Source organism: Beta vulgaris, chromosome 4, assembly GCF_026745355.1.
Source record: "Beta vulgaris subsp. vulgaris cultivar EL10 chromosome 4, EL10.2, whole genome shotgun sequence".
Lineage (NCBI taxonomy): Eukaryota > Viridiplantae > Streptophyta > Magnoliopsida > Caryophyllales > Amaranthaceae > Beta > Beta vulgaris.
The window spans coordinates 8,674,851-8,698,163 of NC_079205.1; the positions used below are offsets into that span (position 1 = coordinate 8,674,851).

At 34.7% G+C, this 23,313-nt stretch overlaps 3 protein-coding genes across 4 annotated transcripts; 2 read left to right on the forward strand and 1 right to left on the reverse strand.

Moving 5' to 3' along the window:
• Positions 1-1,820: 1,820 nt before the first annotated feature.
• LOC104891576 (probable disease resistance protein At4g27220) lies at positions 1,821-7,339 on the forward strand. The gene is given in 5 exon segments (XM_010677282.4): positions 1,821-1,986; positions 2,733-5,935; positions 6,279-6,375; positions 6,494-6,555; positions 6,671-7,339. A coding segment is annotated over 1 exon segment (3,108 nt). The 5' UTR covers positions 1,821-1,986; positions 2,733-2,750; the 3' UTR covers positions 5,859-5,935; positions 6,279-6,375; positions 6,494-6,555; positions 6,671-7,339.
• Positions 7,340-8,690: 1,351 nt separating this feature from the next.
• LOC104891577 (hypothetical protein) lies at positions 8,691-14,693 on the reverse strand. 2 transcript variants are annotated; one of them, XM_010677283.4, is made up of 8 exons: positions 14,454-14,691; positions 13,995-14,092; positions 13,623-13,690; positions 12,781-12,853; positions 12,106-12,197; positions 11,898-12,002; positions 11,198-11,297; positions 8,691-8,965 (listed from the first exon to the last, which is right to left on the reverse strand). In XM_010677283.4, exons 2-8 carry the CDS (start codon positions 14,076-14,078, stop codon positions 8,789-8,791), a joined length of 699 nt encoding a protein of 232 aa, XP_010675585.1. In that variant the 5' UTR covers positions 14,079-14,092; positions 14,454-14,691; the 3' UTR covers positions 8,691-8,788. The 2 variants fall into 2 exon arrangements, with proteins under 2 accessions (XP_010675585.1, XP_048498675.1); XM_048642718.2 differs by lacking the exon at positions 8,691-8,965 and adding an exon at positions 8,972-9,522 and having other exon boundaries at positions 14,454-14,693.
• A 2,787-nt stretch (positions 14,694-17,480) lies between these two features.
• Positions 17,481-21,540, forward strand: LOC104891578 (hypothetical protein). Its single transcript, XM_010677284.4, has 2 exons — positions 17,481-17,851; positions 20,938-21,540. The coding sequence occupies exons 1-2, from the start codon at positions 17,695-17,697 to the stop codon at positions 21,213-21,215; spliced, it is 435 nt and encodes a 144-aa protein (XP_010675586.1). The 5' UTR covers positions 17,481-17,694; the 3' UTR covers positions 21,216-21,540.
• The last annotated feature ends 1,773 nt before the right edge of the window (positions 21,541-23,313 follow it).

Sequence of the window (23,313 nt, forward strand, 5' to 3'; positions counted from 1 at the left end):
AAATCGATTTATGGATGGAATCAAATATGCAGTATTTACAGACAAAAGTATTCGGTTATTGGAAAAAAATCAATATACTTCTAATGTCGAGTAGTAAGAGCTAAAGTATAAAAAGCCCACTTCCTAGCTAACCAAGCCAGAAAGAGGGAACTTAGTATGTTTATCTTTGTTATTGCCAAAAAAAAAAAAATACTTGTTAAAGATGGATGCTTAACAATAACAATTGACAATATTTTCATATTTATCTTAGTTTCAATTTGCTCTCACACTTTCTTTCGAGAAATGATAAATATCTAACTAGGTAAATGGGTTAGATACAAGTTTTCGACTTTTTGTGTAACAAATGTTTTTTGTGTATATGATATATATTGTTTGTGTATGTAAATATATTGTTTGTGTTTTTTCCTTCTTATTTGTTACACAAAACACAAAACATATTTTTACATACACAAACAACATTTGTTATATATACAAACAACAGTTGTTACAAAACCTTATATCTAACACATCTACCTATTAGATATTTATCAAACCTCCTTTCTTTCTATTAGATGGGACAACTTTTTTTTTCTCTCTCTTCACATTCTTATTCTTGTTTATTGTAAAACTGTCACTAAATTATAGTACAAATTTTATCATAGACCCGAGTGTACCATGAGTATGGCATACTCAAGGCTATTTTTGTGCTCATTTGAAATCATCCAAATGAGTAATATATAGTAAGGAGGGTTTCAAATGAGTATAAATTAGTCTTGGGTGTACCATGCACATGGTACACTAGGGCGTATGATGATTGAACTCAAATTACGGGTCGATTAGGTATCATTGATATTTATTTCTTGCTTAACATTTATACTTTTAACTTCTTATACTTGGTCTTTGGGGATATATAACATTTAGAGGTGAGTTCTAACTGATAACTTCTAATACTCCCCCCGACTTTTTTTTAGTTGCTACATTTTACCATTTAGACATGTCTCTTTTTAGTTGCTACATCTACCACATATTTTTACTTTTAGTATGTGTATCCTCATATTAATTACTTTTATACCCTTACTTTTGTCTTTATCACATAAAAAGACAACTACTTTATGATTTATTGCTCTACTTTTCAATGGTCCCCACATGTTTCCTTGATCTGTATGCTAAAGTAAATGTAGCAACTAAAAAAGACGGAGGAAGTATTTCACAATAATTCCCAAACTAAGCATAATATATATCTTTTACCTGAAAACAAATTCACACAATAGTCGCAAATTAGATGGTAGACACGAGTGTACCATCTAAATGGTGCGCACTATTCTATCAGCGTCGTTTCAGGTTATAATACAATGAACAAAATAACATCCTAATGAACAAACTAAACAACATGAAGATGAAAGTAGAACAAAAGAACAACACATGAAACTCAATGAACATCTAAATCAGCAATGAATAACAAGAAGAAAAAAAAGATGATAAGAGAAAATATCTTATGAACAACCACTCAGCCTAATGAACAGTTTTAAAACACAATGAACAAAGAAATATTTGCAATAAACAAACTAAGAAACATAAAGATAAAGGTCAACAAAGGGGAATCGTCGAGATCGATGTTCATTGAAAATTAATTGATGTATATTAGTTTCACATGTTTATAAGAAAACAGTTAATATACATTAATTTCACGCGTTTTATGTTTTTTGAGCTGTGTTTTTATTAGACACTAGTCCACCATCTACCAATTTCACAACAGTTGAGAAGGGAAAAGAGAAGCTGTCAATTTATAAACTTTAGGGTGGAAATTTCTATTCCCGCGTATGAGTCCGAGTCAGTGTGAATAGAAAAATAACCAAAGAAAAACAAGAGCTGACTTGAGAGCTTACTGTTGCTAAAGTCTACTCTATTGCAAAGCCTCATAACTCAGAAAAAACAAACAGCTGAAAAAACCATTCTTATGCATCATTCTGCTGAAATTGAAGTGTAATATTTTTGTTGCTGCAAAAGGTATAATTACTTCTGTGATTCCCTTTCATTTGCTACTCCTATCTTCTTCTTAACTTCTCATATAGTTGGATGATTTCTGACTCTCTTAGTCTCTTAGTTGTGTGTATACTTTGATTTGTACCATTTTTTTTTAACCGTATAATCTGATAATCTCCAAGCAATAATATTGAAATGCTTATTGTTTGTTGGAATCACATATTGTCCTGTTTGGCAAATAGAGTTTAGAGTTTAGCTGTTAGAGTTTTAACTTTTTTATTCAGTGAATTTGACTGTGGATTTGACCGCTGTTTATGTAAATGTGTTTGGTAATACTTAGTTGTTTGATAAAAGCTGATAAGTATTTTATGATATAAAATGACAATTATAGACATTGGTCTTTATTATTATTATTATTATTATTATTTGGTGTTGTTGTTATTATTATTTATTTATTTTTATCTTTCATTTCCCTTCTAATAATAATTATGTTAGTTGGGACTATTCAAAGAAGGTGAGTTATGATTTTGTTTGCTTGTGTGAATTTTCAGCAAAAAAAAAAAAAAAAAAAAAAAAAAAGAGGAACATAATTGTGGAATGACGTAATATATATAGTACAATCCTCATCTACCTTGTACAAGCATAGTTGTAAGTTTAAGACTTGAGATAGAAATCTTTTACAGTAAGATATGTTATTGTTAGGATATCCTTATCATGGGTATTTAAACCTTTTGTTTTCTAGTTATAATATATTTTTCTGTTGTTATCAGGTTGTTCTGTACACCATAATGGATTGGTTGAAAGGTAATTCTGTGCAAGATCATAAGCTGCAGCAGCTGAAGCGTAAAGCTAGAGCATTACATGCAAGAGCAGCAGATGTAAACAATGAAATAGAACAAAAAGAGCTTCAACCAGGAAAGCGACGAAAGAGGGAGGTTGATAACTGGTTGAAAGACGTTGATGAGGTGGTGGATCAACTACAACGTCTTGAGCTACGAGGCAAAAATTTGAGTGCATCAAAATGGGGTGGTAGCAGTACAAATCAGACTGCTCAGTTGACTGAACATATAGGAGAGCTGATTAAGCAGGGAATTTTCCAAGGATTTACATTCTATGATCATGGAAGTTCTAGTGTCGCACTAGTAACAACCGACATAAAGATAAATGATAACACATTACATGATAATAAGAGGAAAGTCATGTCATGGCTGATGGAGGATAATAATAATGCGGAAGTCATATCCATAATAGGCATTTATGGTCCAGGTGGTGTTGGGAAAACTATGCTGCTTAAAGAAACTCACAACGAGCTACTTGAGCTGTTTGAATGTTCTAGGCGCATATACTGGGTATCAGTGTCACATGGCATCACATTGCCGATGTTGCAGGACAAGATTGCTGAAGCAATGGATTTGAACTATCTTATAACAGAGAAGAATGCAATCAGGAAGGCAGCATCTTTATCTTACGAGTTGAAGCAGAGAAAGAATGTTTTCCTTTTCTTGGATGACGTATGGGAATATTTCCCATTAGAGGAAGTCGGGATTCCTGTAGGAGAGGAGAATGGTTGCAAGTTGATCCTGACAAGTCGATCTTTAGATGTGTGCAGAAGGATGAAATGTGAGGAAGTTATCAAGGTGAATCCGCTTTCAAAGGAAAAAGCTTGGGAGCTCTTTGCCAAGGTGCTTGACAGGAGAGATGAGATTCCATCAGAAATAACTGAGCTTGCAGAGCTAGTTGCGGCTGAATGTGCTGGTCTTCCTCTTAGTTTGATTCTCATGGCAGGAAGCATGCGAGCAGTAAATAACATTCAAGAGTGGCGCAATACTCTAGAGGAGTTACAAAATTCAACTGAAGGACAAGCTGTGATAGAAACAGATATATTTCCAGTTTTGAAGCTTAGTTATGACCGTTTGAAAGATCCAAAGCTGAGGCAATGTTTCTATATATGATATCAATATGGTGAAATTACACGAGATGAGCTGATTGTGCTTTTCCGTTCTGAAGGCCTTCTGGATACAATACAGAATTGGCAAAAGCAGTTTGATAAGGGACACAGCATGCTGAACAAACTCGAGAATGTGTGCTTATTGGAGAGATATGATAGTAAATGCGTGAAGATGCACAATTTCATCAGAGATATGGCAATTCGAATCACCAATGTAATGCCACGATTCATGATCGCAGCCGGTGCGAAGCTAAGAAGAATTCCTAGCGGACGAAGATGGACACTGGATCTTGATAAGGCTTCTTTAATGTATAATTCCTTGTCAGAGATTCAACCTGGAACAATACCAATGTGCCCATGCCTCACAACCTTGTTGCTCCAGGAAAACCCGTTTACCAAACTCCCGGATTCTTTCTTTCTACATATGAAGTCCATGAAGGTGCTTAACTTATCCAGAACCAGCATCAAGAAGCTGCCGAACTCAATTTCAGAACTCGAGAACCTGAGGACTCTTCTGCTTGAATTCTGCAGGCGTCTGCATTCTGTGCCTTCACTAAAGAAGCTTACCAAATTAAGGGAGTTAGACTTCAGCTTTTGCTGGGCAATGAAAGATGTACCACATGGGATAGAGCAGCTATCTGACCTTAGATTTCTTGATTTAGAAGGGAGCAAGGATTTGTGTCAGTTACTCAGTAGTTCGTTATCTGCATTTTCTCGTATCCAATGCCTTATACTTGATCCAGATGTGCAGAGTATCTCAGGTGATGATATGATACAACTGGGTTATTTGGAGAGACTAGAAGGCTGTAGGATATCTGATGTCAGCAGCTTTAAGAGATATGTCAAAACTCCACATTTTCGACAGCTAGACTACTATGAGTTTGTCATTGGAGAAGGTGAATACAAAAGAGTCGACTATTGCACAAGTGAAGAACGAATAGTGATACTTTGCAGCGGTAGTTATAGAAAAGGGGATGTTTTTGTTCTTCCTGAAAACATTCAAAATTTACAGATTCATAACTCAGAGCTGGATGCAAAAGGCTTGATCGATGCCCTTCCATCATTGACTTGTTTAACAGAATTAAGGAAGATTCTGATTAGGCGTTGCAGAGTGATACAAGTCATATGGTCACCAAAATCATACTCTGACGATGCTGCTTCTGTAGTACTGCTTCAACACATTAACGAGTTATTTCTGACTGATCTGCAGGATTTCACGAGTCTAGTAAAAGAAGGAGTTGCTCTTCAACGAGGTGCCTTTTCCAATCTTAAGATACTGGTGATCAAATATTGTCCCAAAATCAAGAAGCTATTCACACCAAACTTGTTACATGGCAACCTTGATAACCTCCAGGAGCTCGAAGTTGAAGGATGCGAAGAGTTAGAAAGGATTATTGAAGATAATGATGATAATGTCAAAAAAGAAAGTGATTGGTTTCCTAACTTGAGAGCTCTGCAATTGAGACACCTTCCAAAGTTGACGGGCATTTGTCATGGAGGATTACTCGGAAAAGATTCTGTTGAACAAATTGTTATTGAATATTGTCCAGAAATCAAGCAGATATTCATGAGTAGCTGCATACCACATCATCATCTGAGAAACTTAAGAGAAGTTAAAGTAGCAGGTTGCCAGAACTTACGGGAGATGATGATAGCATCACCCCACTCTCAGTCTCAGTCTCAATCTGAGGGACAAGAGAGTACCATATATGAGCTTCCCAACTTAAGGGCATTGGAGTTGGATGATCTACCATGTCTCACAAGTTTCTTTCATGGAGACATACTACCAACTTGTGGTTCTATTGAACAAATCACTATTAAGGACTGTCGAGAGTGGAAGAGACTGCCTCTCTCCATATCCGTCACAAGAATGGAGAAAGTTTTGCACCGGCTTTACTTCAAGAGATTACAGCAGATCGAGAATGGTGGGATCTCTAGAGTGGGATGATCCTCTTATTGGGCACATCCTTCTACCATTCACTAAGCTGAGTGAGGCTGGCGGATCCAGCTTCGATATCTCTAAAGGTTCCTCTTTTCACCTAACACTAAATACTTTCTTACTTTAACGGCCATGTTTGGTAGCCAATAATAAATGGGGGTAACGGAAATGAATGTACAAATAATGTAAAGAAACTTTGTCCTCAAATATATGTTTTTGTTCATAAAATTTCATTACCACTTAATACCACCTCTAAAGTTGTCATCTCTGGTAATGGAAATTTATGAAGAATAGAGATATTTTGAGGATGGACAAGTATTACCATGCACATTGAATTAAGGCTTCATTTACCATTGCCACCATTAAATATCACCTACCAAGTACATCATAAAATTGAATAATATCTAAAATGTTTTGGGCTTTTTGCAGAACTTGTTTCTCCAGGGGGAATTCAGCAAGTAGAAAAAGGTTCTGGTAAAACAGAAGTGGATAGTGTAGACATCAGCTCCTGCATTACAGATTTAAGGTCATTCCTTTATTGTTTTTCGTTTTATTCGCTCGTCTTTTCCGTTTTCTATATGCTGGATTGCTAATGTTCTCACTTATAAACTAATCTAAAGCTTTACCGTTGTTTGTTTTTCTAGTGATCCTCAGCTGCTTTAAGGTATGCAAGATGCACAGTGGTTGTATTCTCTTTGAGAAACAGGTAAGAATTCCTCTGATACACCATATAAGCTTTAAACTTATATTATCTCCTACAATTAATCACTTTGCTCATGATCAAAGATCAAACAACTAACATACACCAATACACCATTCAGGTGTGCAGGAGCTCAGAACTTTGCTGCTCCGGCACTGTCCGGAGATAAAACGATATTCCATCATTCCCCTCAAAAGAAAAACGATATTTCATCATTAGCTTTGCAGGAGATTGGGTTATTGGAACTTGTTTTAAAGCTCTCATTGGTAAACCAGGTCACCTAATGCAACTTGTTACCTAATTTTGTTAAATTAGCATTGAAGTATGCCACTTTTACATACCAATTCGCATTGTTGGGGATTACAGTTCACAAACTGTTGAGCGAATCAGGAAAAATTGTGATCCCCCCCCCTGCATACAATCTCAAGAAATTAGTGATTTAGCGAATTAGGTTAAATTTTCCAATATCAAGAAATTGAGCATACTATGTTGTCTCTAATATCAAGAGCTTGGATGATTTTAGCTTGAATTTGGACAGCTCAAAATCAAAGAATGCTGCATGAACCACAGCAACTAATAGCATCTATTGCCTCCCAAAGACACGGCGACACCACATTTACAGCCCATTTGATAGACGGTTAAATGGTGGTAATAGTAATGACTTTCAATGTAATTTTATAAGAAATAAGTCATGTCAATGTCCATGGAGATGAAATACTACCTCCGTTTTTTTGTGGACTCGTTGACTTTTTTGGAAATTTTATTTTTAGTTGACCCATTTCTGTTTTTAGCCACTTTTTAAAGGGAAAATGACACTTTTGAAAGGTGATTCATTTGGTTTACCTATACTTTACCCACTTGATTTATATTTCTCTCTCCTCTCCTTAATATGTGTTCAAAAAGCAAATGAGACAACTAAAAAAAACAGAGGAAGTATCATGCTCAAACATGTGTTGTTCTTCATAAATTTGTATTAACATCCCTTACCACTATAGATGTGGTATTAAGAGGAAACATAAAATTGAGAAGAAAATCACGTGTTTAGGAATGCGATCTCATTATCATGGTAATGAGGAGGGTACCTAGGGAATTTTCCTTACAAATTACAATGTGCTTTCTTTACCATTACCGATATTTAATACCACCGACCAAACATATCGTTAAGATAGATGTAATAATGAATAAGGTGTTGTTTGGTTGGAAGCTATTTCCCTTGGAAATAGAAATTCCTAGGAAATGCATTATGGGTGTTGTGTTTGGTTGGAGGGAAATGGGAGAAGCATAGGAAATACAAATTCCAAGGGAAATAGAATTTCCCATGAAACATGGGAAATCACTCACCAAGCCCCCCCTTGGTGAGTAATTTCCTAGGAAATGCAATTTCCTATGGTGTCAACCAAACAATTTTGTCTAATTCCTAGGAAATTAACAAGGGAAATAATTTCCCATGAAATGTAAATTCCCATGGGAAATTACTTCCCATGTGAACCAAACGAGGCCTAAGGATCTCATTCAAGGGAACATCTCTATGAACTTATTACTAGAATACCTTATTCTTCTACATTGGAGTATTTTTGTATTGAAATTCTTTTTAGATAATGCACTACCTTCATTTTTCCAGTTGTAACACTTCCCTATTTGGATCATAAATGAGTTCTCTTTTTCTCTCTCCTTATCACGTGGGTACGTTTTCCATCTTTTTTTGTCTATATCCAGATATGTTAAAATACCGTGCGACCCCATATGTTCCAACTTAAAGAAAATAAAAAAATAAGTATATCTTACCCCAATATGTAGATCTTCTATACCTTTGAATTCTTTGTATCTTTTCTATTTTTTGATCTTGTAGTTCTTAGCTTTATTTACTCTTGATTAGAAACTATTAAGGGAAAAAAAGATCTTCTAAATCCTGAAGATGTAAATGTCACTGGGTCTCCTCCTACATGGCTACATCAATTGCTGAATACTTTTAAGGAAAAATTTGAATAAACAACCTAAAACAGAGCGAAGGATAAAAGATTTTGGGATGGACTTTCTTTCACAATATTTCACTTAAGACGGAACTGAAACCAGAAAACACTGATCGCATGCTCAATCGTAATTTACCAGCAACTGAAAAGTAGAGGATGAGCCAGAGAATGTACAAGAGCAAGAAATGGTTTTAGCATACAAGCAAATCAACTGTCATTACAAAGATTATATTTACAAAGTGCATCTTTTCTAACAGGTAGCGTAATATTCAAGTAATACGAACAAGGAAAACCACCATCATGAAGATCAATAACATAGAAAACATAAGAAGCCATGTAAAACATGAAGTCTTTGAGCTCTGTGAAAATACGTTCATTGCCCTTACATTGGCGTGACTGGTGCTTGCTAAGCTATGCTCAACTGCTTTCTCAGTTGAATCAAGGATCTGTAGCCAACAAAACCATGATCAAACAGCATAATTTAACCTCAAAAAACAAAAGTATTAAAGGAGCCCCACAATAATGCTGGAAGCAAAAGCATAGCATTAAGAGTATGGTTTTGTTTGCGTAGAAGGAAAAGGCTGGAAGCAGAGTAATATTCTGCAAAAGCAAGCAAAACATAGTTTCCTGCACAAAGGACTTCTAAACTCAATTAACAAATAGATTAGGAAAAATTGATTTTAATAATCCGATCTTTAGGCGGTCCACTGAAAAAAGTCCCACCTTTTGATTAACGAAAAAATAATCCCACCTTTAGGAGTTATCTTCTCAAAATGGTCCTTTGACCTGTTATAGTTGTTACTTGTTAGTAACCGGGTATCCAGGATAATAAGTAAAATGTGATAAGTGTCTCTCTAATTGGGCTAGCCTTTTTAATTTTGATTGAAAAATCTTATCTCCTCCCCTCTCCAAAAGCCCCTTTCTCTTGCTCGACTTGCCTTGCCTCTTCACTGCTGCCATCTCAGAACACAACAGCAGTGGAGCACTCACTGTCGCTTGGCGCCTGCACCACCATAGAAGGTTGCAGCTAGATTTGTAAGGGGGTGCAAAAGAGATGAAAAGTCCTCCAATTGAGGAACATCGAGAAGCAACGAAAGACATTGAGTTTTAATGTTTTTGTTTTTTTGATCCTTTTTTGTTTCTCATTTTTTTCAAAGTTCTATTCTCTATGTTAAAAACACTGGTTTTTATCATTTTCTTTCATATCTAAGTTCAATGAACAAAGTTTCTTTAAATTTGTAATTTTTGGGGAGATACCCAATCCTAATTTGCTTTAATGGAAGTTGCTTTTGCTTATAACAATGCTTAATTGTCTTCGTTGATCTAATTTTTTGCAATTCATCCAGTTTTGAATAGTGGGGGCTTGTTTCACTCATGGTGGCAATAAGAGTGTGGCTGGTGCTTGGTTTTGGTAATGGTAGTGGTAGTAGGCAGGGTGGGTTGGTGGACTACGATTTTCAGTACGGATGGTGGTTGGTTCAATTGGTGGAGGATTGGGTCTGGAGTATAATCAAAATCTAAAAAGAAAACAAGTATCCGCTATTTAGGTTGACGGACACAAGGATCATTTCGAGAAGAAAACCCCTAAAGGTTGGATTATTCTTGGTTAATCAAAAAGGTGGGACTATTTTAAACAAACCACCAAAAGGTTGGATTATTAGAATCAATTTTTTCAATATATTAAAGATTCCATCTGAAATTTTCTCATAATTCTATCTAATTTCCGTGGAAAAGCTCTCAAAGGGGAGAAACTCATACGATAATAACCAAATTTCTAGATGCAACTGCTAGACAAAATAACACACTGTCCTGACTACCTCAACCCAAACCCCGAATCAACAGCCCTAACAAGAGTCAATTTTGTTGATCCAATCTGGGCTCCTTCCTGTCACGCACAACACACAGCAAAACATGCAACTTCCCTAGTCAATGAACTTGGATAGGGGTTCACCTAATGTCCACTCTTTCTACAGATATGATGTTACTGAACTTCCATATCCTGTTTTACCATTTTCTTCTTTTGTTTCTTTTTTGGGTTATCTAGAAAAAGGCCATAAAATGTGACTGGCAATCAGACAAGACTTCATGTGGCGACTGGTGAGAGATATAAAAAAGTCATCTCCGCTATACCTAATCAGAAGAGTGGGGCATTTAAATGTAACCTGGTTGAATATGGTTCACCTCGACTCCTCAACCACACATATACAAGTTGCCTAAAAAGCTCCTCAGTTTGAACTTACCTGCTACACGATTTGACTTGACTCTTGCAACACAGCCCAATTTAGTATTTGGCAGATTGGGTTCCATTTTTAACCAAGTCCAAAACCAAACAAAAACAAGTTCAAACTTCTAAGTCTCAAAAGCTTAAACCCAAACCAAATTTGTCATTAATCCTGTTCCAGATAGGAGAGAAGGATGACATAGAAGTAAATGACATTTTGAGAATATTTCATGGTTTCATTCAAGCCGATGACAGAAAGATAATTTCTGTAGCCAAGTGAATCATCTTTGGAGGGAAGAAATTGTAAAACTGTTTTGATACACCGACGGAAGCATCACTTAATGGTCCCTTAAAACAACAATGTTGTACCATTCCTTTCAAGCAAAGATATTTCAAATTGGGGAAGAACTATGTTGTTCAATGCAGGCCTATAAAAAGCAAAGAAGACAATACATACCTTCTCAGCATTTTGTAGTGACTGACTCATGAGGAGACTGCTATGTTTTAGTTGCTTTGCCATTCCCACCATCTCATCTGTCAAGTCTTCTTGAAGCTTTCTGGAATAAAACAAAGAAGATAAGCTTTATTTGCACAAGTTTTGTGTAGCGGAAAACACGAAACATGCTGTCTTTAGTGCTTAATGCCTTAATTGAATGATAATTGATTTAGCAATTTCTGCATGTTTTCCTTACAAAAAAAGAAAAGGAAAAAAAACTGAAAAAGCATATGCTCACGCAAGATCAATAGCAGAATAAAATAAATTAAAGATATTTAGGCAAGTTGCAAGACCCCTCAAATGTTCTCCAGAATTTTGCAACTATAACAGGGAAAGGCTAGTAGGTTTTCCTTTTGCATTGCAAATGGGGATAAGCTATCCCTTCATGAAACTAAAGAAACTTGAGAAGTGTTCTCTTTCCAATGGATCTAAACCAAAAGCTGCCCAATGTTACAAGTTCTAATCCCCTTGCCCTCTTGCTCCTAACCAATGGAAGAGGCGTATAGTAAATTTTCCATTTTGCAACACTCCATAGAAACAGTAGATGTGCCCCTTTAAACAAACTGTAAAAGCATATACTAAGGTAAACTGTAATGACTTTCTAAGAAGGTCATCAACATAATTAAGCACGGCTATGAAATACAGTTCTGAATGTAAATACCTGTGCTTGTCAATATGCGAATGAGCAGCATCATCTAATTGGACAAGTGGTGATGAATTAGTTCCAACACTATCACGTGATCTGTCTTCAACATATGAGGATGGCCTATACACACAAAAAATCTTTCAGCTCAGTTTGAATTTTCCTAGAAGGAACTTGGGAATAAGCACATGACATGCCATTTAAATCAGCAAAGTTGTTTACATACACTGGTCTCTTTCTAAGTCCTGGCGGGGATGCAACTTTTACTTCTTCAATTCTTTGAGGGCTTGCCTCAGTGGAAGTTTCTACAAAGATTTCCTGCATTATTCATAGTTCAAATAGTCATGGACATACCAATGTACCTCCTTTCTCAACTAAATTGGTCTAAACAGCAAGCCTCTCTCTTTCGAAACTCTAAAAGAATAAAAATCAAATAAACCAGCTCTAGGGATTCCGGAAGCATTAAAAATTATATTCTATATTGGATTTTTTATTGCTTTTGCTGTCAAATTACCGATTATACCTTCACATACATGGTTACCAGATACCCAAGGAGAAGCCGTCCAAAAGGAAAGAGGTCCTAACTCCTAAGTACTAGTTATCCATTCACTGAGAAATGACTATTTCATAATTCATCTTTAGGGAAGAGAACGAATAAAGATTTTGAATCCCCTATAATCTATATAAATAGCCACCTTGTCAGCCAAAATCACACGAAATTTCATGAGCATGAACAGCTACAAGTACATTACACTTACAAACATTTTATCATCACATGCTTGTAGAGCACAAGAGTTTCCAATGCTGTTATGCTTGTCTAAGGGAATAATATGTTATACAACCACAACCGCTAAAACTAAGCATAGCAAAACAACAAATATCAAGAGGCCATCAAACAAACCTCTGTTGAAACTAATTTGCATGCAATAGATTCAATCTTCTCAGAGTAATCATTCACTTTAGCTTTTGAGACCCTACAAGAACAGTCCAGAAACAAAGGTGCATTAGTTAAGATTAATAGCTGGTAAAATCATACATATATTGATAGATTTACAAGTTATTGTTATAGACAACATAAACAATCTAATGCAAAACAGAATAACACTAGAACTATGTGTAAGGATAGTCATTATGGGTGGATCGATAATTACCAGCCTACCAGTAGCAACCCCGTGCCAGCTAACAATCAATTCCGTAAGACATAAAGCCTAAGAAATACAAATTATTCAACTTGTAAATGAACGGATAAACTTGTAAAGCTGCGCTCTTGACAACTCATAATTTTAACCCGTTCAAATGATTAATCCCAATTCTAATTCCCAGTCATCCACATAACACAAATGCACAACAAGTCAGTTCTCAACAAATAAAGCAATTCAATCATTTGTAAATGCAACAAACCGATATTGCATTTCTCAAATCCTAGTACTATTTTCTTGGGTGTCAATGAAGCAACCGATTCCCTCCTCCTTAACTACTATGCTCCCAACCCTTTTCCCGCATTTAGCGTAAAGCAAGTCTTGTGTCTAATTTTGGTCAGACCCATTTTAACTAATTTTTCTTAACATTTGGGTATTATTTTGTAACTATTTAAATTTTAGTAACTTCTAAAATTTTCACTAGAACTTTGACAACATGTAAGATGTAACCAACCCTTGCTCTTCGTTTTCGACAAAGTTTTATGACATTGCACAAACAATCACTTTGGACTACACAAAAGATCCAGATACATTATATAGTGACCTGGGCAAGCCTTCTGGAGTTGTTTCTTCAGTTAGCTGTTCCAACAATTCGCGAAGCGTAGCAACATACTGCATAATTACAATCCAAATTAAATACGACACCAACAGAATAGCAAACAACTAAAGATGCATTTTAAACTACAACCAAATCCGACATGATTTGCATCCTACCTCCGTTCCTTATCAATGTTCCTACTTAGAATTCGACACTATTTAGAATTACATACAATCTTTAAGAATTTTCCATCATCTAAGGAAAAAAAACATAGTCATGTGGCGTCTTACTTGATTTGTCACAATTAGTACATTAATTCTAAATCACATATATTAACATTTAAAGATGTGCATCAGCAAGTGTGATCGGAGGGAGTACATGAATTAGTTTTGCCTGATTTTGCTGTCGAGGAGCCGCAGCAATTAACCTTCTCAGATTTATCTCAGTTTTGCTGATCCCCATTATAATTCTCCTCACTGCATAAACACGAAACCAGATTAACCAGTGGCGGACCCAGGAATTTGAATCTGGGGAAACGGAGTTACGGACGTACAACAAACAAAAAAATTGTCGAAGATCGGGTTGCTTAATTTATTTTCCCTTGGATTTACTTGACTTGGGTATATCATTTGTCATTTTCTAATGTATTCACAAAATTAATTGTCAAAAATTCAATTTCGAATTTCAATAAGTAAACCCTAACTAATTAATCAACAATGTTCAAATTCAACAATTTACATCTAAATATTCAATTAAATTAAGAATCTAACAATATATAAACTTAGAAAAGTTGAAAAATATGAAATTAAAACACAAAAGTTTAAACTAAAAACTTACAATGAGTTCCAAGCTTCGAAATTCGTTCGACTGTTCGGGTATCCCCAAATTCTGGCGGTCTGGCCGACTGGCCGAACTGAGTTATTCGCGAAGCCGAACTGCCGAAGAAGACTATAAGGGCGGCCACCAGCGTCTGGCTCAGGCAGCATGCGTCGGCCGTTCGTTTATGGGTGAGAGAGGAGAAAGAGAAGAGAGAGGAGTTTCAGCGTGAAAATGAAAGTTGAAACTCTTAGGCTATGTTTAGTTCACCTGAAATTTTCTGATCTGAACTTATCTGATCTGATCTGAACTTATTTTTTCTGATCTGATCTGATCTGAACTTATTTTTTCTGAACTGATCTGGTTACAAGATCTTATCTTTTAGATTTCTCTCAATATATAAGAAAAAATATAGTCATGTGGGATCTTGTTTGATTCGTCTCAATGAGTACTTTATTAATATTCAATTATTATAATTTTTACTAATATGTAATAAAAGATATTTAATAGTAAAAATAAATTTTAAAACTGACAGATCTGATCTGATCTGATCTGAACTTATTTTTTCTGATCTGATCTGATCTGATTAGATCTGAAATAAGCAAAAATAAGGTGAACTGAACATAGCCTTACAGTGCTGCGCGAATTTTTTTGATTTTTTTGATTTTTTTTGATTTTTTTTTTAACTGATTTTTTTTTAAAATTTGGGATACAGATACAGTACCCCATGTCCCCTTCTAGGTCCGCCACTGAGATTAACAGAAAGTTATTTCAATAACCTAGAATCAATGGCCTATCTCGATTTTTTTTTTCAGCAAACCATTGAATTAATTCTGAATTCTTACAACAAAATTGAAGTGTTAAAACTAATGATAGTAAACCTTATAATATTTTTGAAATCGTCGAGAAAATCCTTCAATTAATTTCCTCGCACTCTTCTTATCTGCGAAAAGTAACTAGAATTGATGGTGGAAATACGAAATTGAACATTTTACATAATCACAAATTATTATAATAGACGGTCTAATTTTAATATAAAATTAGACAATGCAAACCTACGTTCTCCTAAGAAGCCCATTCAATTTCTCTCTAACCTAACACTATTTTTAGGTATCTTGCACCATCCTAGTCGTCCATTCTCTTCTCCTTCTTTTATTTCCCTTCTAAATTTTGAATTAGAACAAACAATTTTTAAAAATAGTCCGTCAGTCTTACAAAATGGATTAAACTAGTCACTAAATCGATTAAATCAGTCACTAAATGAATTAAAGAATGTTATTATTGAATAGATTAAACTGGTCACTAAATAGATTAAAATGGTCACTAAATAGATTAAAGTAGTCACTATATTAAGAAATATGATCTATTCTCTTCTTAATATTGGGCTTGGGCTGCGCCTACTTTTAAATTAAAAGTAGACGGTCTCTTACAAGACCAACTGTTACATAATAGAGAAGTCAAAAGTGGATTGGATGAATGTAAGAAATAAGAATGTAGAGAGAGTCAGAGAGATGATATAATGACGCCCAATTAGTTTTATAATGTTCCCCTAAAAAAAAAATTTATAATGTTTACTTTCAGAACAGAGATATTTTACATATTTGCAATTATTTATTGCAATTTTTTAGGGTAATTTAATGGTCTTTAGTGCTTTTTTATGATGTTCTTTAAATTTTTTAAAATTTCTTGGTTGTGGTGTTTTTTTTCTGGATATTGTTTATATATTTTTTTTTTATATAAGCTAAGAAAAAAGAATTTGGTTATGACTCTTTTTTTTATCAAATTTAAGGAATTGTAGGACTTTTAAAAGAGAGGCTTCCTTGTGGTGGAAGCTTAGCCATGCACGAGTTTCTTGGAGATCCCAAACTTTCCTGACATAAGTGCATTAATTAAATAGATGATTAATCGTTTCAGGATGGGAATGACATTGGGGGCATAAATTGGACGGAGCGATTTTTTTGAAGAGTATATCCCTAACACTTATACTGTTATGACAAAATTGTCATAAGAAAATATGTAATTTAGGGGGTATGTCAAGTTTTCAAATTCATTTAAAGATCCAATGTTCCTCAGTAGGATCGAGATCATGAGTTATCCAAATAGCTGATTTGACAGTGAAGTCACCAAGAGGATACAACCCCAAATAGGACTATAGGAGTGTCAGTTGTAGCCTTGTAGGCGAGGAGGGAAGAGGGATCCCTTTGACCAGACTAATGAGATGGATTGGTAAATAGGGTTAGCTAGGTTTTAAGTGGATTAAGGCTACTACGTATAATTAGCTAAAGTAGAACGTCACTTGGTATAAATTTTTTTGGAATGCCACCAAGGGTTTGTTCTCCCCAGCTTATTTTCAGTTCAGTTCATTTCAACTCTGGACATTACTTTTACTTTCACATATCACTATTCATTTCAGTTCAGTTCAGTTCAGCTGTTTTATGTCGAAGAGAACATGCCCCGAGTAGTAAAATCCAAAATAGAAAGCCACCATGTAGAACTACCCTAAAATTAATTATGAAATTCATAAATAATAACATATTTGATAATTGAAAGTGATCCGAAAAATCGACCGGGTCAAAATACTAGTTTGTATTTTAAATGACAGATCGTGGGGTACAAGTATTAGCACAGAATGACAAGATAAAGAGTGGGTGATAGCTAAATGGTTAAAACATTTTTCCTGTTCCAACATGTCTCGATCTAATAAATATGATTTTTTATGGATGAAATACATTTAGAGAAGTATTGTGCAAAGCTTAGATGGTGTACACGCTAATACATAGAGTATGACGTGTAGAGGTATATGGATAACAAGTCAAATGTACATGAACAAGCCTAATGATTAATGAATATGTACATGAATAACAAACCAAATGAAAAATCAAATGAACATATATGTATCTCTAGTTGGTACATGTGAATTGATATTAGTCTCTATGTATAGTGTATATAATCTAATCATTCATATTCATCATGATTCATGAATATGGTTATCTTCCTACGAACATGTATGTATATTAGTATAGTTACTATGTACTAATTTGGAAATATTGTTCCAACAAAAAAAAAGAATGAAACTTTTATACTTCATAAAACGCACTATTTCCTAACCCTTCACATCTTTGATCTTACCTTCCAGGCTTCCACAAGACCACAACCACCCACCAAAATTCCAAAATCTTTTCAATTCATATTACTGATGGAAGCTTCGACTTGTAGACTCTAGTTATTTCAATTTTCAAGCCAAACGAAGAGTTTTTGTGCTATGGCTGTCGTTTCAAGAGTAAGTAATGTCGTTTCAAAACATAAAGAGCTGGAGTGGGACCACGTAGCTGGTCGTCGGAGAATAGGCTCGTTTTTCGAGAGTATAGGAAAATATGCCGTCGATTTTTCCGTCAACTTGACAACCAAAGGAAGAAAAGGTTATTTTGATATTTATTTTATGATTCTTTTTTTTTTTCTTCTTTCCAATATTTTTGCTTTCTGTTGCTAGTGTTGCAATTAGTATGAATTCTTGTTTGTGAAAGATTTAATTGTCGCCATTTTTTGTTTAGTAGAATTCCTTTAAAGTGTAATTCAACGTTTATGATTTATGTATGGGTTATCAACAATTTGATTATTTTTCACAAAATGTAAAATACTTCCTGTCTTTATTAATAGATGTGTCATATAGACTCTTGACTCTATTTAAATTGTAACTTTTAACCATGTTTAAGTACTATTATGTAAAATAAATAATACTTTACACTTGTTTGGTATTTTTTTTTTTTAGTAAAGGAAGAGAAAAGAAAGAGAAAAAAAAAAAAGGAAAAGAGAGAAAAGAAGATAGTTGTAGTTTTCAGTGTGGTATAGTATAATTGATGGATTTGAGAGGAATTAGGTAAAAGCTTGTTAGTTTTCTTTCCGGTCAAATTCCTCTGTTTTTGGGAAGAAAGGAAAACAAGGATTTAAAGTATTATTTTTCTTCTACTTCCTCTCCTTTCCAATCAAACCCTTCTTATTTTCTTTTACCAAACACGAGAAAGTTTGTTTTTACCTTTTCTTTCCTTTCTTTTCCATCCAAATCCTTCCTACCAAGTAAAGCCTTAATTGTTATGGGTTCGTCATCATGTATATTTTCAAAATAGGTTTTAAATTTTTTGATAAAATATAATTAGAGATATTAATGATCAAATATGCCTACGATGAATCTATTAAGAACACAGGATGCATATGGTATAGAGGGATCACAAGGAATATAATTAAGGCCTTGTTTGGGAGCCTGGAAACGGATTCACTAATCTGAATCCATTTCTCCTCGTTTGGTTTGGTTAGTAGGTTAACCATTACCCCCATTTGAGGGTAACGTTACCCTCCAAATTAGAGGAGTAACAAAATCATTTCCATTACCTTACAAAGTGATTCATTTCCATTGTTGAACCAAACACCCAATAAAAGAAACAATTATTGTTACCATTCCTCCCCTCTACTTGATTTTCCTTTCCGTTCCTCTATTTGAACCAAATGCCCAATGTTTTGATAATTTCATTGAGGGTTAGGTGGCTAAAACGCTATTTAGCTGCATTTCATGCTGCAATGGAAAGGTAAAATCAAACATTTTCATCAATTCATCAAAAGTTAATTACTCTTGAACTTCTTTGGCTCCTTGTTAAGTCCATGTATTGATGTTTTTTTGTGCATTGTACGACATCATGCATAGTTTGGATGTTTTTATGGATTAATTCTTTGTACCTGAATGGTTGGAATTTTGCTAGTTGTATGCATAAAGTATAATTTTAATTTGGTTGGTAAACACAAGCCTCGATTGGGTACGTATCTGAGTTTGATCTCAGTCTAGTATAAAGTTCAACACCCCTAACCCTTCGGCCTTCCCTCCGTCCCGTCCCCTAAGAGCTGCAATTGTTCTTGCCTGAAGGAAGATGGGATTGATACCAGCTAACTAAGCTTGCTTGGTAGTTGTTTGCATAAAATATGTTACAAGGATCAAATAATAATTTGGTATGATTGCAAGAAGTTTGCTTTGTAGTTGTTTGCATAAAATATGTTACAAGGATAAATTAAGAATTTGGTTTGATTGCAAGTAGCCTTTTTCAAAAAATTTACATGAAGGTAAGGTGAATGGTGAAACGTCTTGCATTGTTGTATGGATTCTTTCTAATTTTCTAGGACTTTGTTTTTCTTTATACTTCGTTACACCTATCTATTGGACTATTCGATTAGCGTTTTCCTTTAAAGAGTGTTTGGATCGGAGGAAAACATCAATTAGAAAGGTGGTTTTCATTTCTTTTAACGCAATAGAGGAAAAACCATTATATCACATTATGGACTATGTCATTAAAGTACAGCAAGTAGCAACATATGACAGGGTACACGCCCAACTAAGGAGGGGGGGGGGGTGGATGGATATCATTCTCACATTAAACAAAGAAAGTAGACATCAGCGATGAAGGCTAAAGAAGTGGTAGCAAGGCCTTTCCCGGTGACATTGCAAAGATCCTTGTTGTAGATTTCTAAGTCACAATCAGGAACCATAAAGTAAAACATTTGTCCTTCATCTCGAACTCTGCCTAATCTGGCCAAGCCATGAACCATCATGTTAGCCTCTCATTTGGCATAAAGAATAATGACAGTCCAATCTTCTTTGTGGAGGGTGCAAACATATTAATGATTGCACCTGATTCATGATTAGGATTTAGGAACGGCCTGGCTTCTGCAGCATGAAATTTAAGGTTTGAGCTTCAGTTTCGAGCTCCAGAATGAAAGGTTTAAGCTCCTTGGCTAAGACTAAACCTTCACGAATAACACTAAGTTCAGTAGCCACCAGACTGGTTGATCTAAACATCATTGAGAAGCCAATTTGCTAGGTGCCATTCTCCCTGCGAATAACCCCGTCACTTTGGGGATGACACAATTTTTTTTTGCCGCCTATGAATTAAATTTTATTATGGAGAGCTGATACCTTTTTTAGGGTTTATGACTTTATAACAATATATACTTTTATTTAATTCCCCGAGGAAAATATTTTTAATTTTTCTAATTAATTGATTGTAATGAAATCCATTGGATAAAAAATACTCGTTTTTCTACTAGTAATAAATCTTGTAAGTTGTAACTCAACTTTCTTTCCTTGGTCGGGGAAGAAGAAATGTCATCCATGGGTCCAGTGAAATTCATATTATCGGTATCAAAAGTTCTTTCAAATAGGGTTATCTAAGAAATACCAAGAATTCTCAGTTTCTCTCAATTCGGAATACTAGGAAATGAAAAGTTGTTTTTTCATTGATTCGCAGTTGAATCATACTACTGAGGTCTGAGGACTGTCAAAGTGTTAACTGATGCATACAAAATGATGGATTTTAGTACTGAAAAACAAAAAAGAGCTCTATTATTAGTCTTTTGCTTGTTCTTATATTTCCAATGTTCAAGTTGTTATTTAGGTCACACTATTATTAGTCTCATAATATTATTCAGCATCATTCTCTTCCCTTTTAACCCTGAGTTTATCCAGGTTTCATGCAGTTGCATAAAACAGTGCAAGAATTAAAGGTCGGAGCCCCCTTAAACGAGTGTAACGACCAGGAGAAGCAGAAGCCTGATGCTCTCTTAAAGTCAGAAAATGAGGTCAGCAAGATGGAGAAGATGCAGGAAGAGATGACACTTAAAAATGGGATATCTACAGAAAAGCTGGAACCAATCTCATCCAAGAAGTTTCCGCCTAAGCAGGTAGAGGAAAAAGAAATTCTAAATCCAAGCAGGAAAAAAATTATGATTCGATCCCGTCTATGAGGAGAGAATTCGTGCCATGTTTCATTCAGTAATATGTGACATATATCACAATTGCTTCTATAAGCATGATCCATGATTGGATTGTTATGGCTTTGTGTTGGATGAGATAAATGAGCCTGCAAAAGTTTATGATGTTGTAATGTATATGATGTTTTAAAGCTGAAGATGTGGAGAGATTGAAAGCAACCTGTAATGAGGTATAGTGGCTTTTTACATCCAGAATAAAATTATGTTCGTGTTCTAGTCATTGAACTATAATGGCTTGATGTATATTTCAAGGCCTCAAATCTCAATTGTACAATATATATGTATTTGTCTGAGTCAACTCGATAAGGTTATTTCAAGGAATCAAGGTAATTAGGAAAGGGTTCATAAAACAAAAGGCTAATTAGGAGCTAAACAACTTTCTAGTTTCTAGCTCCTAAAGGTAAAAGGTACATCTTGATGTACATATCTCTACGTGCACCAAATGAGTATGAACTAGTTATTAGGCCCGGGCTATGCCTTGGGTAAGAAAAAAATTCATTTATTAATATAATACTTTATGATAATAACACTAAATACAACTTAACACTAAATACAACTTAGCCTAGTGGTTAGAACTTTAGTATATGTACTTGAGGTCTCAGGATCAAACTTTATACCATGCAATTTCTTAACTTTTTTATTGTACATGGATTGCATGAACTAAAACTTCATAGGGAGAGTGCCACGTGGTACAGTTTCTTGTTTTCGCACGCCTTTTAATATATTTGTATAGATTAGTCAAAATGAGTACGAACCCAAATGAGTATGGGTTTTCCAAATGCGTATGAGTTTTCCAAACGAGTATGAAGCCAAATGAGTATGAGTTCTCCAAATGAACACAAATTTTCCAAATGAGTAGGCGTTACATAAATGAGTATAAAGTCAAATGAGTATGAGTGTGTCAAACACGTATGAGTTGGGTTGGGGTTTTATTTAATTTTTTAATTACGATATTTCCTGATTTATAAAGAGGCGCAACATTGTGACCACTGAAGCAAATGTGGTTTTGTGATAGATTAGCACGCGAAATGTAATTAACAGATTACCCGGATGTACCTACCGCAAGGTACACCCAGATGTATGTTATATTTTGCGTATGTTTTACCAGTCTCTTTTTCTACTTTTGATGCATAGGTTAAACTATGTTTTATCTTTCTTGTCTATGGTGCGATACCGTTTATTTTTAATCTACATATTTTTTTTTTTTGTTTGTTTCTTTTCAATCTACACACTGTTGCTTTTTCTATTTTTGGTAACATGTCAGATTTACTTTATCCTCCTTTTCTACCCATGTCATCCACGTTTTAATGTTTTAACCCACTTTTTAGTTTTTCTCTTTCATTTTTTAGTTTTTCTCTCCACCTTTTTAGTTTATCTCTCATACTTTTGCACTTTCTCCTCCAAAATGAAGTGTGTAGATTAATTTGAAAATTGAGGTAGTATAGTATTTCTTTTGATAGAATTGTGTAGGTTTTTAATTATTAGGTTCACAATTGTTCTAAGGATGATCTGGATTCAAAACAATGTAGAATTAATTACATGAGTATTGGAACGAGCATTTTACATCAGCTGAAACAAGTTTTTTTTTGGGTACATTATAAGAATTTGGTCACCCTTCTTTCAAGGGAATGATCTAAAAAATCAAGAAGAACGAAATGATCAAAGTTAGGATCAGTTCTAGTGTCGACGTCTATCACGGCAGCATAAACAAGAATTAAGAAATAGGTATATCAGCAGAGAAACTAAGAAGAAGAAATCTACAGTATTGTTGTGCACTCGTGCTATAATATAAGATGTGCTTGTTGAACTTGAACCTGGACTCAATCCACCTTTAGGCTTTTGCAGTATTAGAACGAGCATTTTTAGTTGCAAATTTGCAATACAGATTGTAATGGTATCCAACTCCCCATTTTGGAGCATGATGCAAAGTCATCAAACACTACTTGTAGCAAAGTTATAATTGTGCTTTTGAGTATGTTTTATTTTTATTTTTATTTTTATGGGAGAGTATGATATTAGTTGATTGTTTGATTACAAATAATGATGTGGTAATATTCTTCATTATTTATAT